The 18,409-nt window shown below is 36.7% G+C and overlaps 1 protein-coding gene and 1 long non-coding RNA gene across 4 annotated transcripts in view; both read left to right on the forward strand.

Annotated features, from left to right (window-relative positions):
• NEBL (nebulette) overlaps positions 1-5,685 on the forward strand; it is a 138,654-nt gene extending 132,969 nt beyond the window's left edge. For all 3 annotated transcript variants that reach the window (XM_085318354.1, XM_085318351.1, XM_085318353.1), the window contains one exon: positions 744-5,685. In XM_085318354.1, coding sequence (XP_085174480.1) covers positions 744-920 — 177 coding nt within the window. In that variant the 3' untranslated portion in view covers positions 921-5,685. The remainder of the gene's footprint in view (positions 1-743) is intronic.
• A 10,065-nt stretch (positions 5,686-15,750) lies between these two features.
• On the forward strand, positions 15,751-18,177 carry LOC146588272 (uncharacterized). The gene is made up of 2 exons (XR_014897452.1): positions 15,751-15,808; positions 16,438-18,177. It is a non-coding gene; the product is annotated as an uncharacterized LOC146588272 (long non-coding RNA).
• The last annotated feature ends 232 nt before the right edge of the window (positions 18,178-18,409 follow it).

Here is an 18,409-nt window from a genome sequence, read left to right on the forward strand (position 1 = left end):
TTATACTTCTTATGTTTGTACTTGAATAATTGAAAAAGTGAATATTCACAAAAACTGTTTTTGCAGACTGTTTGAAATCTTGTTGTGTCTTGTTTTCRTTAGATAATAATATATTTGTAACTCTTAATTTTGGGTAAAATCCTAAAGAAAATGAAGGACATTTAATGAGATGGCAAAGTTAATGACCTGCATGAAGATGTTTCTTTTCAGAAGTGAAGACAGCACAAACTGTTTGGGAATCATGGAGATAGGGAGCAGAAGCACAGTGAGAGGCAGTGTACACAGCCAGCTGTGGCTGGACGTAATCATAGAATTACAGAATCACAGAATCAGTAAGGTTGGAAGGGACCTCTGGAGATCATCTAGTCCAACCTCCCTGCTCAGCAGGGTCACCTAGAGCATGTTAGACAGGGAAGGAACTGTTACTGGCGAGTRTATGAACCAACAACTGGAAGGAATATTTCAAGAGTCAGTGTATAGCCTGCAGTCTGTTCTTATGAGGATTTTGAGCAGTAGGTTCACAAAATTCACTGTTTTGGTACTCTGAAAAGGGGCTAAAGTTATTGAATATTTGACAGGAAGGGATGTGTTTCTTTTCAACAGGTAACAGGTGATTTGTCTCTTTCCCTTGCTCCCTCGCTTCTTTCTCCTGCTCTTTTCTCTTTTTATCCGTGAAAGAGGACAAAGACACTATCTCTGCTTAGGCTTGAGACTTTACAGCCTTGTTTTCTTTTCTTCAACAGAGAACATACAGAGCTATGTATGACTACAGTGCTCAAGATGAAGATGAAGTTTCCTTCAGGGATGGTGATTATATCATCAATGTGCAACCAATTGATGATGGCTGGATGTATGGTACTGTTCAGAGAACTGGGAAAACAGGAATGCTTCCAGCAAATTATATTGAGTTTGTTAACTAATTTTTGTCTCTAATCCTTTAAGCTTTATTCTGATTAACTCAAAATTTAACCTTTTAGAAAAAATCAAAAGAATCTTTTAAGACCACATGTTCATTACTTTTTCACTGCTGTAACAGTCTGCATTCTCGTTCAAAATCCAAGCTAGAGTCCTTTAAAGTGCAGAAAAACAAACAAGAAGCTCAGAGCTTTGAAAACAGCATTGCTTACAATAGTGCTCCCTAAAGATAAAAGATATATATGGAAGCCTGGTTCTGCTAACCCTATGAATGTTTCAGTCAATTAGCTGTAAGTGGGAAATATCTTTTCCCTACTTCTCAAAGAACTTATTTCTCTTTATAACAGAACTCTAAAATTGATTCACTTACGCTGCTCTGAAATCACAAGAGGTTAACACATGGAGTTTGAACACATCTTCAAATTATTGGAGGAGTGTTTGACTTTTGAGCAGTTAGTATCCTAATAAAGATATYGAGTAGAGAATTCAATGTTTTGAAAAAATAACATGCAATATGTTAGTGAAAAACAAACAAAAGCCCTGTTGCCCAGCAGCCTTACAAGAAACAGGTCTATTCTGAGAGCAAAAATTTCCTGACTGTCACTTACCCACATTTACTCCCGGATTACCCATTTTCTCTTATGCACCACAGCGACCTCTTCTATCAGCTTTGCTTGCATCCCAGTCCATCAGTTATAGCCATGCCAGGATTCATGGTTCTTCAGTATCTTTTCCACAGAAAACTCCTCACAGAGACTATCTAGAGTATAAAATCAGCTCTTCTGTTTCCTTTTAATAAGACTTGGCATTTAAATAGAAACTTCCAGTAGTGCAATGTACAACCAATACTTCATGTTACTTCCTTTATCTCCACCTATAGTGCTGTAAATAGCCTGTGTGAGGCCCCAGTGCTGTGTGGTCGCACGAAGTGTGCAGTCACATCCCTCATCCCTGCCACAAATAACTTGCTTAATGGCTGCTGTGCTGACGAGCTGATGTCCCTTCCCTGCTGCAGAAATCCTCGCCCCTCCATTGCAGAGTGGTGAAGAGCTCTGGTTATTGTAGTGCATTTCAGTGCAATGGCCTATCACTCAGTTTCCTCCAGATAACTTGGTGATCCAGTAGTGGGTTGTGTGCTTACAAAATGATTAATGAAGGATAAATGTTATGTTTTTTTAACTGATTTATTCTTTCTTATAACTAGCACTAAAGTGAAAATTAACCAAGCAGAAGTTGAACATGCTCTGTTCCATCAAACTTCAGTTTAGCCATCTACAGAAAACAGTAGAATGCTGGAACCATCGTTAAGTCCTCTGCTGACAAACCTTCACCTATTCGCTTGTGGCTTGTTAGCTAATGCTCAGGACTGAGGGATCCAGGTCTCAGGCTGTGAGGCTGAGCAGAGGATCAAATAATTGATGATATAATGAGTCTGTAAGAGGGACTATGTCAACAGACATGGGTCACAGGGAAGGCCCTTTGCTTTACCTGGATTCTAGGAGGTGTCTTGATCCCTCCCAGGGAGAGACTCTGGGAGGAAGCGCAAGAAGAGTTGAAGATTCATGTAGRAACTTGCTCATGTGGATGTACACGTGTGTAAGAAAGAAAGCATTTTTTCTGCTGGTATCATTTATGGTATTCAGCTGTGTGTTAGAGAAATTAACTTTAAGGTAGTTGTCAGAATGTTGAACCTGCACTGGCATTCTTGTATTTTTGGAATTTTAAAAGTAGAAATAAATGTAGGGTTTATAGATAATTTTATATTTCCCTTTTCACAAAAATAAGTGAGCTTGCAATATCTCATTAAACAATCAAGAAGGAAGGCAGCATGGATTTGTTTCATCAAATGAAATCTGTCAGTGCAAATACTTGCTCATTTTGCTTTTGCATACTATTAAGAAGTGGAAATCTTATGCATTTTTTTTGTATGTTAATAAGGGGCAGGTCTCAGGCTGCCAAATGGATAGTGGAGTGACTGCCTTCAAAAAGAAGCCCACAATTGTGGATTTGCTTGTGCTTTCCTGTCAGCCGCCTAATTTCAARGATAAGGCTGCACAGCAGCATATATCTTCAGAAAATGTAGTTTAAAGCAAGGGATGTGCTACTGTAAATGTGAAATCAGTACAGGTCACACTATTGTCACTAAAATTCTYGGAAGACAAGAATTTTGCGTATAGAGCTACTGCTGCAACAGACCCCTATATATTACTGGTGACTTCTGTATTAAACTTGCTAGCTTTGCAAATCAAATGGCTTTTTCAGAAGGCTGATACAGTAAGCTCARCCTAGAATCTCTCAAAAAAGCGGTCTGCTTCTGCATTGGTTATTATCACCAGCCATCAACATCAAATAGAGGAATCCCATTTTATGATGGCTGGCAAATTTTGATGATGATGCCTGAGGCAGAATTGATATCACTTGCCGCTATGCTGCTGTGTAATGCTGACAAAAATAAACACAAGTTGTCAGTCTGCTAAGCAGATATGAATAAAATAAATGCAGGGAGCAGATATGTTGCATCAAGTTGCAATTTTTAGTGACTTATAAAGAAGAAAGACCCAACCTATAAATACATTAGTGTTCTTCCTAACTTGGAAGGTGGCTTCCAGTGTTGAACACTGTATGTGTAGTCAAAAGTAAATCAGGAAACGAGCATTTGATGACATTAGAGGACTACGTTATGCTAAACCATGAAAATTTTCCTTTATGAATTTTGAATATTCTATAGCTTAGCAAAGCACCTAAAGCAATTTGCAAAAATAAAAAAAAAAAAAGGTCAAGAAAACAGTATATGAATCACGCTTCTCTTAAGAATGGTATGTAAGCAGAATTATTAAGAGCTGTTTTAAGTTACTCATATAGGTAGTCATGTTCTTATATTGCATATGCTCAGTAGTTCTTGTTCATTTGGAATGGTTCTTGTTTTTCTGATATAAGACAAAATTTATTATCATTATGCAGCTTTGTTCTCAATAGGCTATCAAATGCCCAAAATTATTAGAGTGCAATTATTAAAACGTTTTACAAGATCTAAAATTTATAAGGTAGGGAAAGTAAGTCAGAACCAAAATGTGCCAGCACAGGTTTTACAAGGGATATATTGGAGCCTGTTACATGCAGTGGGATATAGGGGTGGAYAGATATTATATGCTGCCTTGTCACCTTTAAATTGTCTGTATCTTTTTAACACAGCACTGTTCCTCTCACTGAACTTTCTTCCTGTAGACAATATTTTCCTAGGGGAAGGAAAAGACTTTTCTAAGAAGCCAAATTTCCCAAGAAATTCCAAAGTTCATGTTAGAAGTTCACACATTCCCATTTGAAACATTTTAGAAAGTTTAGATGCTATAATTCTTTCTAATACAAAAAATACAGAAAACTACATATAGCATATTCATACCACGTATATATGAGAACAAATGGGTGCCTTGCTTTTCATTACTCTTTATTGCCTGGTTAGTCTTCATTTTCTAAACAAAGCTACTTAGAGATACTGCAGTTGTAATTTTTCATTATGGAACATTAGCATTTAATCTTGATGAAACAGGGTTTTCTTGATTACATTTGACATACCATAAACCACTTCAACAGATTGGGATTTGACAGTGAATTACCTCCCATGGATTATATTCGTGACAAATGTGTCCCTTCCAAATATTCCTCAGGGATATGGAAGGTCTCTAATACTTGGGAAAGGTAATAATTCTAGTTTTTATTGTACAATGACTGCATGTTATCATGTACAGTGAAGAAGAACTGACAAATACTGAAGTCTTTGGCAGGAAGTGGTATAGGGTATAAAATGTTAGATTTTAATTATATTGATTAGTACTCCATATGGAATACAGAATAAGCTTTAGTTAGTAAATGTTTAAATAATATACTGAAACAGACAAAAGATGCTGTTGAAAAGATTTCCAAACTGATGTGCTGGCAAATGCAAAGTGCTGGTGAGCTATAGAAGAACAAACCATTTTGCAATGCTTTAGTGATTTTCTCCAGCTTTCTGTCATAGGAACTCCATCTCCCCCTTTAAAGGAGAACCAGAAAGTTATATTCTTTCCTAGACTGCCTGCACTACAACAGTATATTCAAAGGAATTTCATATGCTTCTTGTGTCTGATAAGTAGAATTTGCATATTGTACTTAAGTTGTAATCCAGTTGCTGTTGACATTTGTTTAATTATTATTTTAGGGGGAAAAATAAGCTATACTGTAGCATTTCAATCATGTGTATTTAATATTACTATTAGAAATTGCTAGACCATTGGAAGGCAGCAATGACTGTATTAACATTGATTAGCATGATATGGAAACTCTCTCAGCTGTTGGTTTTTGCAGTGTAACATAAAAAGCAAAAATGAACCGCTGTGCAGTTTGGCTTATGTTTGCTTTAAAGTGTGTAAAGTTTTAGTTATTTTGCAAAACTGTACTGTATTTGGGAATATACAGTTATGAAGGTAACACTTGTTTTTCAAAGGACAGATATACTTACTCTTGGATCATATGATGTATCTTCTTAATTTGGCTTTTGTTATGCAGAAAGTTAACACCAGCTATTAAAATATATTTTAGTAGAAATGCTTTAATTCCTGTTTCTTCCTCTACACTGTGAATCTTTAAGCCTTGGTGGACTAGAGCAACATCATGCTGCCCACAGTACTAACCTATGCAAACTAGTTCACATTTTAGTTGATGTCACAGTGGATGTAACAAAAACAGTTTATTTTGCATAACATTAAACGTCATTCAAATAAAATATTAAACCCAGGACTATGTATGTATTATATTCATAAACATTACACTACAAAGCTATCATACCCATTAATATAAGCTGTCAAAGGTATATATAATTTTAACTAAGAATACTTTGAGTTTTCGGACTTAAGTGGAATATACATTCCCCAAGCTTGATCTCAAAAAGTGATTTCCTAAAACAGCATTTTATTACAGAAATGCACTCTCCTCAGAGGGTTAATTTTCTTTTTCAGTCTGTATTTATAATCCTTCAGTAGAACTAGCTTCATATTCCATGTTCCTTGGTTTGTTTAAATAAAGGTAAAAAGTGAATGAGGTTGGCTGATTTGACTGATCCTGGTTTGCTGATCTTTGAATGGGCATTTGATCAGGCACATTTTCAGTGCAATGCTAATGAAAGCAAATTGGAATACTGTCTTCTTTAAGACAATTTTGTGTAGAAATATGGGTCTTTGATCATTTTTATTCACTTAGGTGAGTACATTTTTTTTTTCAGAATTGTAAGAAAGTATAAGTTTAAATAAAATCCAGAAGTATTTTGGAACCACTTAGCCTATAGGGAGACTATTTTGCTTTTTAGTATGTTTTATTTGTGTCAGTGTTATGTGCACAGTCCAATACACTGCATTAAAATCTTTTAATTTTTATCAAGTATTAGTCTGAGGAAGGCTCTTAACAAGGAATGAGGAGAAATGACAGCTAGAAAYAGAACTGATTAGTTCATTCTAGGTAAATGAAACACAGTTCCTATCACACTTAAATTTCTCTTTAAGAAATGCACATAAGCATTTCCTATGAAGTTTAATTAGATACAGAGCTTTGATTCCATATTCTGTAATGCTTTTGTATATTGAAATGCCTCCAATATGGCAAAATCCATCCTTTGTACTGTAGCAAGCATCACTTTTCAATAAGAAAAGACTTATGAGCTGCCAAAATGAACCTCAAACACTCAGAATGCATTTTATGTCTAAATCCCTCCATAATCTGTTAGAGCAACTTGAATACTAGATTTCTGTTGCTGTCCTAAATATATCTTCCAGATAAAGGTRCTTCTTCTGAAAGATACTGAAGTGAAGTCAGTAGGAGGCGTATGTTCAGCGTCCGAAAGGATTATGCCTTTCTTCAACAGCAGTGTCAAATCTATCAAATGACTGGCATGAAAAAGGTTTTTTTCTGCGTTTACTGACCTCACGGCCTACCATTATCAACAGGATCTGTGCCACTGTGGATAATTTTTGAGTTAAAGCTGGCGCTTGAAAGTCCTGTGGAGCTTCTCTGCTCTGCATATTGGACAGGCCGAGAGTTTCTCGCTCTCACTGCTTTTAACGTGTCCTCATTTCTGCTCTCTCACAGAACTTGGCTTTTGATTTTCTCTATTATATTAATCAGGAAGAATAATGTTGATTTTGCATAACARTCTTAGTGATGAGGGAATGGTTGCCTGATGCATTGGTTCTGACAAGTCATGTCTCTTCTYCCTCTTCCCCTTCAATTTGCGTTTCCAATCCTTTTCCACAACTTGCCTCCCCTCTATGTCCGCACAGCTATTTGTGAGACATACTGGTACAGTATCACTGATGTGATCCGGATTGACTATCATCTCTGTTTTTTCTTTTTTCTTTTTTTTTTTTTTCCTGAATGATTGTTTCTGTCATCATCCTTTCAGTGATCTGGTTTATTGCATAACCTCAGAAACGTAGTGTCAACCTAAGAAAGGAGGTAACCAGAGACAGCTGGGAAGGAAAGGCTGAGATGAAAAGCCACAGATTTCTTGTGCAGCTTTTGCACACAATTCAACCACATTCAACTTCAGAGGGAATGTGTTATCAGTCTATGTAAACCACATACTCTGGTGACCACTTGGAAGGATATTCCTGATGTATGATCGGAGAGACCCATTGCACTGCAGCAGGTTCCTAAGACTGAACTGTGAAGGACTACCATGAGAGGATGAGGATGAAGTGAGCCACAGAGCTCACCTGCTCCAAAAATTAGATACTGCATGATGTGTTACGTGGTGGGCGCTGGTTTAGCAATGACAGCAGAAACTGGAGATTCATACTTATACASTATGTCCTAAATGCAATCTGAGCATTCCTGTTGTTATAAAATTTAACTTTTGGATTCTTTCTCACCTGCCTACTGTAGATAATATCTGCATTTTATGGAGAGGCCTGTGCTCATGTCCAAGACTGCTGGCTACTAGCTTTGGCCACTTGCGTCTAGAAAGAGAAATGTATGCAATTCTCTCCAGGCATTAATATCTAACCTTTGAAATCCTCCTTGGCATCTAAGTATCCATTCTCAAAGCTTCCACATTACTGGCAGCTTTTGTGATTGTTCTTTGATTCAAGTTGTAATTTTTCTGTTTTTTTTTTTCCTCCTTCCCCATCTTTTTTTGTCTGATGTGCTTGCAGCCTCCAGGAACCTGTTGCTTTGGATAGCGGCTTTGCCAGGCCTAAGGGAGATACTTTTAAGAGGCTTTTCAAAGCACTAAGAATTTAAATTGCTTGAAAAATGCCAGTGTTCATCAGCAGTTTTGCCTGAGCCCACTGATGTGCCAGCTCAACACAGCAGCATTTGGTGCTCAGCTCTCCSTGCTCCCCCCTATTGTACATTGGCTTCACTGCACATCCTGGCCTTTTGCCTTCTCTTCCAGCCAGGCTTTTACATCTCTGCCACTGAATCTACTGGGCTCAGTGCTTTTCCAGTCGGATCTTCAGATCACTCAGCTTCTCTTGTTCCTACATTCAGGATAGAAACTTCAACATGGCTCAGCTACCTCCAAGACCAGAACTTGAGCAGAACTCAAAGATTGACACATGCCCTTACCTCCAAGGCTGTTATATTTCTTTGGACTCCACKATGAACAGTTCTCTATGAACAGTCCTCTCAACTGTCCTTTTGTTGTCCTCCTTACTTTTGGATGTATTCTAGCTGCTTTTGTGCTCAGCTGCTGCTTTTGGAAAAGAACATGATCATATTTTTCTGTGTTTCACTAATATCCAAGTGCAAATGAGTTCTGGCTCATTCARTTCTTCAGAGGATTAGCATTTTCATTATATTTTTGCTATCATTGTTAGAAAAATCCCYGATTCTCTCTGAAGGTCAGATTCTTGGTTGAATACTTGATTCAGGAGAATTTTTATCAGAGAAGGTCTTCTAGACCTTCTTCAAAAGTTAGTGTTAGATCCAAGCTTTCATTCCATATAGATCTGTGTTGCTCACTTTGGAAATGTTGTTGCTAGCCACTGTCATACTTATTGTAACTTTTTAGTTCCTGTAGTTCCTGTTCTGAAATCATCAGGTAGTATGTCTGTTAGACAAGATTTTCTGAATSAGAATCCAGCCTTTCTATAGATTAATATGCCATTAAAAGAAAACACATTTCTTCCTCACTAGTATTTCCTATGATTCACGATGACCTTGATGTCTTCCAATTCTATGGCTTTTATTCGCCTTAAGAAGCATATAACTAAAGCATTTAACTAAAATACGTTAAATGAATTAGGGTATAAAGGACTGTTTAGGCAGCCTTGATGACTCTAGCTATTTACAGTGTGAATGTCTCAGATTAGACGGGTTAATGGCCTCTCAGGTCAGCCAGCCAGTAGTTCCTCGTGAAATGAGTTCATATATTTAAGTGACTTAACTATTCAAGTTATTGTCATTTTCATTTCTACTCTAGCAGTTCAAAATGCAAGAATTAAATGATGACAATTTATAATCAACTAATTAGCTGTGCAGCTTAAACAGTTCCTCACTCAACACAGAAGTGGAGAAATTGAATTGGACAGCTTTTGCAAACCACATACAAAGTGGGGGAAGCAAGTAGCTGGCTGTAAGTCTAAGCATTTGGCATTTGGATTGACATTCAGCTTGCACTTCCAAACATTATCTTCTAACTTGTTCAAAAAAAAAAAAAAAAAAAAAAAAAAAAGAAAAAGAAAAAAAGAAAAAGAGAGAAAGATCTGTCCCTCAAAGCATGACTTAGTGTGTTTTTTGAGAAAATTTTAATTTAAATTTTTTAATGGAAAGAATAGATTCAAGGACTGGGGTAGAGTCTTGGAGCAAAATATTTGACAATTATTCTTTCATATTGTAAAGCTACAAAAGTCCTGTTACTTAAATGAACTTTTGTTTTGATCCTTTGCCTTTTCTGTTGGCCTTCAAAAAGCATTGAAATTATTTTCCTCTGCTCCGCTATCATTTTGCCTTTTCTGTTGCAGTTATCTTTGTGAGAAGGGAAAAAGACCGGAAATGTTGGTGTATTTCAAATAAATTTCTCTTCRTGAAATATTTCTTTGCTATCCTAAATAACATCTGTGGTGTATTCTCCTTTCAAAGACCCTTTATTCTACCCTGAAGCAAAAAATACTGTGTTCCTTGTTCAGATGCCAMTGGCCATGATGCTGTGTTAGACAGCTGTGATTATAACTAAAGGGATGAAGTTTCCTGTAATGACAATAGTTACAACCTCTAGAGCAAAAACCTATCCAAGATTCATATGAAATCTTTCTAAACTCATCGTTGCTTGCAACTAAGTGGCTGACACTGCCATAATAGCTCTGTGAGACTAGTAAAGTTGCAAATTTGGTCTCACTTTGTTTATTTGCCATAAAGTAAATGATCTTGTTGAAATGATCTTGTTGCTGCAGCAGCTTTTAGACATACTGATTTTAGATGCTGCTTTGACTAGTTGTTGCTTATCTTTTTGTTACTTTTCTACTATTTTCTTCTCTTGGTCCTCATAATATGTGGGTCAACCCAGAAGTAAACATCAGACCTGCTCATGGGGGGGGCCTTCTGTCAGTCTAGATATGTATGTTTTCTAATGGTAAACTTTCCTTCTTTTTTCCAGCACCACCAAGCTTGTTCTTAAAGATCAGGGATACACACAGGAATATAGTCATCCTCCTACCAGAAGGCCAGAACCATGTTCTAAGTAGTGCAAGATCACTCAAAACAAGGGCATATTCACTTTTAGGTCACAATCAAACTAGCTTGAGCACTAAGTTCAGTGCATGATCCCCTGTGCAAACACAATCTTATTGCAACTTTTCCTTCTCTAAATATTGCTAGTCTAGGGACTAGGATTACATGAACCAGTTTGAGAAGCAGATATATAAATATATTTTAATAAAATAATAACAGGCCTCCCAAGTATTAATTGCAGCATTATTGCTAACCCTGATTGATGACCTACAACTAGGCAGCAGTTTTGTAGGTTAGGTGGAACAAGCTTACCTAGTCTGTGCATAGTTTATTTTAAAAAACTTTTTAGAGTTCGAATTTTGTGCAAGTATGCACTTAGGTTTTGTATAGTACCAAACAATTTTATCTGGTTTTTGAAAGCAATGTTGGGAAAGCATGGATCATATCAGAATAACTGGACCTTGCTTCTTAGTCCAGGGTAAGGTTTCTTAGTCTGCTATATTTCTTGTCTATATCGTACTTTATGTTCAGCTGAGACAAAAACAAGCTAAAAGGGGCAGATTTTAAAATATGTTTAGCTTCAGAACCCTGCAGACCAAGAGGCAAGTGAGATTTTCAAATCATATGTGAATTTAGTAGGGTTAGTTACAAAATTATCTTGGAAATTTCACTCAGCATATTAACACTCTAATGTGCCTTAGAAAATTGCCACAATCCTCTGAAGACTTAACTATAAATTGTGAAATATTCAGTAAATTAGAGACTATTGATCATATTCTTTTTCACCCTTAAACCAAGTGTCCAACCACTAGACTAGAACTATGTTGACTCTTTTTCTATCTCTTTAGACTAAGAATATTTAATTAGACTATATAAATGAAATGGATGTCAATTCTGAATTGCCAATAGTTTGGCATTTAGGATGTTATTCTTGGACAATTAACTTATTCAAAACCATTTTGATGATGAGAAGACCAAATAAATCCTGCATGAAGATTTGAGTTATTGATTTTAAAGAGATGAAAATATTTCCCCTGGTCRTGCTCTGAGAGACAGGATTGACCATCGCTACTTCTTCTTCTCCTTCTCCTCTCCCCCCTTTCTTTCTTTTTATGTTGTTCGCAGGGCTGATATATACCCTCAACAAAGTATTCAGGGCTGTGAATCATGAACAGGGGTGGATGGGTGTTTGTGCTACCATATGATGCTCCTCAGCCCTGGAGATACTTGAGGCCCAGTCTTGGCCTCAGCATTTGCTATCTTCTTCCAAGAAATAAAGTAAGTGTGTATTAAAACCTGTGCTGCTATTGTATTGTGGCTTTCAATGTTAAACTAGCTTCCTTAAAGCTAGCCTGATGCTGTTCTGTAAAATAGATTAATCCCATTGGATTAATAACAATAATRATAATATTTATGGACTACAGCTTTTGGCACCTAAATATCATTAAGCTGTGTGGCCCTGTTAGATAAATGTAAGGGTGTTTAGTGCTAGGTGCTTAACTTTATCACTTTTATCAACATCAATCTGTGTATGGTTAATGATCTAGTTCAGCTCCTATTGAGAAATCTGCTGTGTGTATGTGTGTGTGTGTGTGTGTTGCTGCTTAGAATCTGCTCAGAAATGAGTATGGTAAATGTTTAACCAAAGTCCACTTAAATTCTTATAAAGTTGATTTGAAACAAGCCTATGTTTTCTTTCAATGTGTGTTGATAAATGAACAAACCTAAATAAAATAGATATAAGCAATTTCAAACAATATGTGTCTTTGAATGAAACTGGTTTTAAAATTGAAGTTAAAAGTGATGCAAATTCTGTTTGCAGACATACTGAAATTGCACTCAATATTTTAATGGAGAGGGAAATACTGGCAAATAAAATGAGTTATGTTGATTATTTTTTCCTTCAAAATGTAAATTTACATATGAACTTTGTGGAGAAGAGTGTTCTATCTGAATCCTTTTCTTTCCCTCTGTGTTTAAAGCAGAAAACCATTATGAGATTAATTGCTGGAAGTTAAAGCTAGACAAATTTAAATGAGAAATAAGGAGCACATGGTTTATAGTAAGGGAAATTTTTCTGGAACTAACTACTAAATAAAGTGCTGGATTATTCATCCGTTGATGAATTCAGAACAGACTGCTTTTCTGAAAGATGTTTGAGGCAACCAGAAGCTTTGGGGTTTAGTACCCCAAGTGAKTATGGCTTGATGATATTTTATGGGCAGTGAAATACAAAATATAAGCATAGGTATCAAATGGCTTCCATTTGCCTTAAGACATATGCCAAATAACCCGTCCTTCCCCATTGGTTTGATATCTCTCCTCCCAACCTTCTGCTAGCCTTCTCTATGATGAGCATAACGAATATTTGCCACTCTAATGTAGTGATAATGAGAAAAAAAAAAAACTTTCAAAACTCCTCTCTGAGGATATGTCTTCTTTCTCCTCCTTCCTTCCTTCCTTTCTTTTTGCAGTGACTGTTCGGTTTGTTTTTCAGATGGGAAAATATTGGCAATATAGCGGTTAGGCTTCTGGGATAAAATGACCTGCTATAGTCTAAAGGAAAGTTGTCTGCTTGACTTTTTCCTTTAAAAGCATGAAAGTATCTCCTCTTATTTAATTGGAATAGATAAATAGCATTTTAGCAAGCAAACAAATATAAACAAAACAGTCAATTTTTCTTCCTGTGACATGTGCCCAGCCACATAGGACATACTGAGTCAAAGCCCCATGCTGTCCCTAAGCCCTTGAAATGATAGAGTGACACCAGCAGGTTTCTGAGCCCTGCATATCTTTTTCTACATATATTTATTTTTCCTGTAAGTTGCTTTTTGTAGATTTTTGGCTTTCTCTATCTCATGTGGTGCATCATTGAGCTCCCGAGGCAGCGTAGGTGCTGTCTGAACCAGTGTCTCTGCTGTGCTGTCAGCCACAGCCTGTCTAGGTGCTTATGTCTTTTCTGCAGCTGTCCAGAGTAATAGCTGTTGACTGGAGAGATAATACGTGGGAAACGTATTATCTGGAAGTCAGAGAACAGCTACAGAAAGAAAAGTGAGAGGCGCTGAGGATGCTGAAAGGGCTGGGGTGGTTTTGGGACAGTGTGCTGGGTGGTGGCTGCAGACATGGGGTGGAGAAGCTGGAAGGAGCTGCAGACAGGAGTGGGAAGACACTGTCATGAACTGCTTTARACTGAGTCCTGGCAGTCATTCTTGCTTGGGGATGGCAGAAAAGGGAGGAATGGTGAATGCTCAAGGACCGTTTCTCCCAAATGTGCACTTGTGCCAAGTATTTTTCATGGTCTCCAAACGATAGRTTACAACTGTAAAAATCAGAAAGACAGAAGGAGTGTTCTCAAAGTAAAATTCAAATCAAATGATCCTTGAAAAATACTCAGTGCATCCCTTGGCCTAATGTTTGCCAAGCATATTGGAATTTACCTGAAAAACAGCCTTTGCAGTTTCTTGTTTTCTTTCTTCTTGAAGCAAGGAGCAATTCTCCTGTTGTTTCTTCTTTCATTGGGCAATTTCCTGCTGTGATGGAATGAGGCAGAGGTCTCTCCATCCTGTGTAGCTGCAGCAATTGACACTGAAAACATTCAGATAGTGCCCATGAAGCACATTTATTTGCTGTAATCCTCCTGATAAACATACCACAGATAGCTCTGTAGCTACCTGTATTTTTTTAAAAAAAGTTTCTCCACAATTTTAGAAAAAATGTCCGGGAGCTGTAAGGGAGTGGTATAATGATATCCATTTTCCCCTTTACTCTGGCAAGCTGAATGGGAAGCTGAGGAGCAAAATACCTGCRTGTGAGCTTTTAAAACAGCCTTACAGGATTCAGTGAATTGTGGTTCAGTAGTTCCCTTAATAATAAAAAAGTCTGTTGTATAAAACTAACACAAGGGGGCATATGCGTACCATAAAAAAGTCTCCATAGTTTAGGATTAAAAGGGGATTTATGAATAATCAGAATTAGCAACAGGGCATAGTCTGGTAACTGTCTTGATATGTGCATAGATGGCTATATTAATTACATTTTAGATAACAATACTGTATATTTAATTAGAATGAAAACTAACATTTCTATATAAAGTCAGAAGGCTTTAGTAATACAGATTGATTGCAAATTCTGAATTCTAGTGCAAATGAGTGACAGAAATAGCTAGGGAACAAAAACACCATTATTCAATTTTTACTGTTTGAGACAAGATGAACCACTCAAYTATAAAATAATTCAATATTTAAAAATATAAACATATTGAGACCAAATATTGTTGTGGCGCTTAAAGGTTTTCAATGCTTAAAAATGCCTGTGTTCTCCTTGAGTATAGATGATCACTTAGAAACTTGTGGTGGTGACTATGACGATATCTTAGAAGTTTTTGGAGTTAGTACAAAGTACTGTATACCACTACAATAAGAAAGCCAGTGCAGGAGGCATAATCAAGTTAAATACGCAGTAAAAATGCTAGAGTAGCAAAAGTTTTGTTATGTTATTAAAACAAATTAATCTTTTGTAGAGATGATTATTGATACTGTGTCAGAATTTTCCTGCCAACCTCCTCTTCCTGTGACTTACAGCGTGTGTTCATGACTGGATTTGTTTCAAATTGCATCCAAAGCAAATTCATGTTTTTGATTTAGTTTATTTAGATTAAAAGGTAAGTGCTAGAGGTAAGAGCAGCCATTATTAATAATTTTTTTTTTTTTTTTTGCTGGTTGGACTTGGACTTAGTGTAGTGCTTCATTTATTGTTCAAGCAATAACAGCTTCAAACTGTCTCCTATTCAGAGTCATCTGAAAATTTTACATGTGCAAGATGCAGAACTGAATCTTTGAAAGAACTAGCCTGTTTCTTGAGAACTTTGTTGCTACTTGACTTTGGCTCTGTTGAAATTAATGGAATTAGTGCAAGAGAATAAACTCATACAGCATACTTCACATCCTAAACATCCTATACAGCTGTTGGCAGTGGTACAAGTAAATGCAAATTATTTCTCTGTATGTGTGGATACACATCTACCTACACACATACACACAGTCTTAGAAGTAGGTTTGCAATTCAGTGTTCATTTGGGAAACTTTATTGTTCTGTGGATGTCAGTTCACTCAAGACTAAAATCTCACTGTTGTGCCAGCAGATGATCAAAATTTCTCTTGAAGCAGCGGAGGCTCTGTTCAGTTAAAGACATGGAGAAGTAAGTAGATGATGCTGCCCTGCTACCTTTCGTGTGTTTCTAAGCACATTTCTCAGACTAGCTTTGAGTGTGCCAAGTCATAAGTGAGAATATTCTTTTCCAAACTGTTGAGATCTGATYGTCAAAGTTATCCCTGACAGATGTTTCCTAAGTGTTTGATTTCTTCATTTTACTGATAGTCCTGTATAATAGACCAAGCACATGATAGGGCAGTTCCATTGTCTTTTCTTTATAACGATGCTTTCTAGATGAGCATAGCTTTAATATCTCTTCCATAATTGCCAAATGTATTATTTTCTTAAGCATTTCTTTATATGCCAGTTGCAAATCCTTTCAGTTCTTTCTGAATTTCTTCCATTTTATCTTTTTTTCCTCTCATTGCCTAAAATAAATGGAGCTTCTACAGAATAATGGAAAGGACAACTTCTACTCTGCTCTAAGAAATGAAGCCAGTTGCATAAGCCTTAACTGTGGTCTCTGATTGCGATGGAGTCTCCTCCATCAGACATTGCTAAGATTTGGCTGGTGCTCCTCTTGGGCCTCTTTAGGAATTTTGCTGCTCTTAGAGCTCACATTTATTAGCACTGCAAAAATACATTTTCTTTTCTGCTTTCTTTCACCATTCTTAGGGACACCACATCCTGCCTCGGTCAGTTCTCCCTTAGGTGTGTGTGCATGGGTCCTCAGTGGCTCTTCCCCTACACCTAAGTTTCCTGGACTTGAAGATCAGCTGGTGTGTTCCAGACTAGAACTGGAGAAAGCAACATAAAAATAATATTTAAGACTACAGCATTTGAGAAAAGCGTGAATTCAAACTCAGGCTAAGATGGAAGTCTAGACACGGCCATGTGACCTCATTGCTCACTCTGAGTAGAATTGAAGACAGACTCGCGTCCCTGGGAACAAACCTCTTAGAAACTGCACACTGAAGGTCCCTTTTTCTAGCTTTCTATGTGGCCACATTCAGGCTTCTCTCTTTTATTTGAGATTGAAGCAAAGTAGTTGCTAAGTGGTTAGCTGCCATAACTGTCTTTTTTTGAGGCTAGAGTGTAGATAATAGAATTGCTTTTATGGAATCTCCACTGTCTTGAATTTTCAAAAGTAATTGCTTATGGTTCATTAAATTCCTTAGTTAGGCCCCTAGCCCTTAGGCTGAATATCACTGGGATATGTTTTTGAAATTTTTCTAAGTAGTCTCTCTCCCTATCTTAATAACTATCTATTTCTAATCTTACTAGTAAGAGTTCTAAATCTGCTTTCAGATTGCTTGTATTTTTGTTATGTTCTTTCTCTGCAGGCAACAATTTTCCTAATTAATTCTGACTACAGAATGGCTGGGTTCCTCCATTGTGTTTTTAAATGTAATAAGCATAAGAATAAAGAACAGAGCAGAGGATACGAGAGCTTGAATTTAATCTCAATTTTTTAATTTTGTTTATAGTTAAGCCACTGCCAAGATGTTATAGAGACACTTTGATTAAAATCAAACAAAACATTACTGAAAGCAGGAAGACTGGGTACTAAAATCAAACTATTTATCATGTCATAATCTTTTTAATTCCAGTTACCTGCTATGTAAACCTAGGTTAAAAATAGTTTCTTTGCAATGTGATCTAATACCAGAGGAAATGGGCTAATATTATACAAGTCATTTTACACTTTGTACATTATTTACATAATATGATCAAGACTATTTCCAATTACTTTGATGAGGGCTGAATTTATGGCCTATAAAGTGGAAACTTCTGTCACTGAAATAATTCCTCAGCTCATCCTTCAACCCTGGTTTATTTTCTTTTTCAAGTTTTAGTTGTTGGTATTTATTACCCTAGATTTGCCAAGATCTTGGATACTGCTGGAGAGTGTGTTTTTGCAAATCTATTCTTGTGAGTTCATCGTCTTCAYCCTGACATATTGTGTGGGTTGTTTGTAACCTCAGGCCTCTGAAAAACAGTATTTCTTGAATTTTAGTGGAAGATTTATGATAAACATTTCTGTATTTACTGAGTGTTTGTAAAGCAACAAATTATGTTCAGATAATGAGTGTTTAGTGCTGAAGTTCAGCACATCTCACAGCTGGACATTAGCTAATGAATACAAGCTGGTTTAAATGCAATAGCTGTTTATCCTCTCAAGAAAAAACAAATTTTGTCTCAGAAAGCCTAGGCAAAGCTTTTAACCAGACGATTTTACAGACATMTTGTCATTGCTCAGATTAGGAATATTTATCCACTGCCTGTCCATGYAGTGGGAGGTACCAATGGTGACTCAGCGAAGGACCAGCCTTTGYGGCTGGTTTGTTCCAAGGTCCTGACACAGTGCTTTAAGGCTACACTCTGCAATGAATAAAATCAAATCATTAAAATCATACATATGCTCTGAATGAATTTTTTAGAACAGGAGCAGCGTTACTCCTTGTGTCCTAAACCGATCGGTATTTGCATCATTATTTTCTGCTTTCATAATTCTAACTATTTTCTATTTTTGTAATCCCTTCTTAGTGTCAGCAGACAAGATACAGGTTTTGCTGGTATACATTACCATACTAGGTATGGCCCAGGCTGCTACAATGACCACCTTTCTCTGGTATGAAGTCAGTTC

The sequence above is a fragment of the Rhea americana genome, unplaced genomic scaffold (assembly GCF_003343005.1).
Source record: "Rhea americana isolate MKP2758 unplaced genomic scaffold, rheAme1 scaffold_53, whole genome shotgun sequence".
Lineage (NCBI taxonomy): Eukaryota > Metazoa > Chordata > Aves > Rheiformes > Rheidae > Rhea > Rhea americana.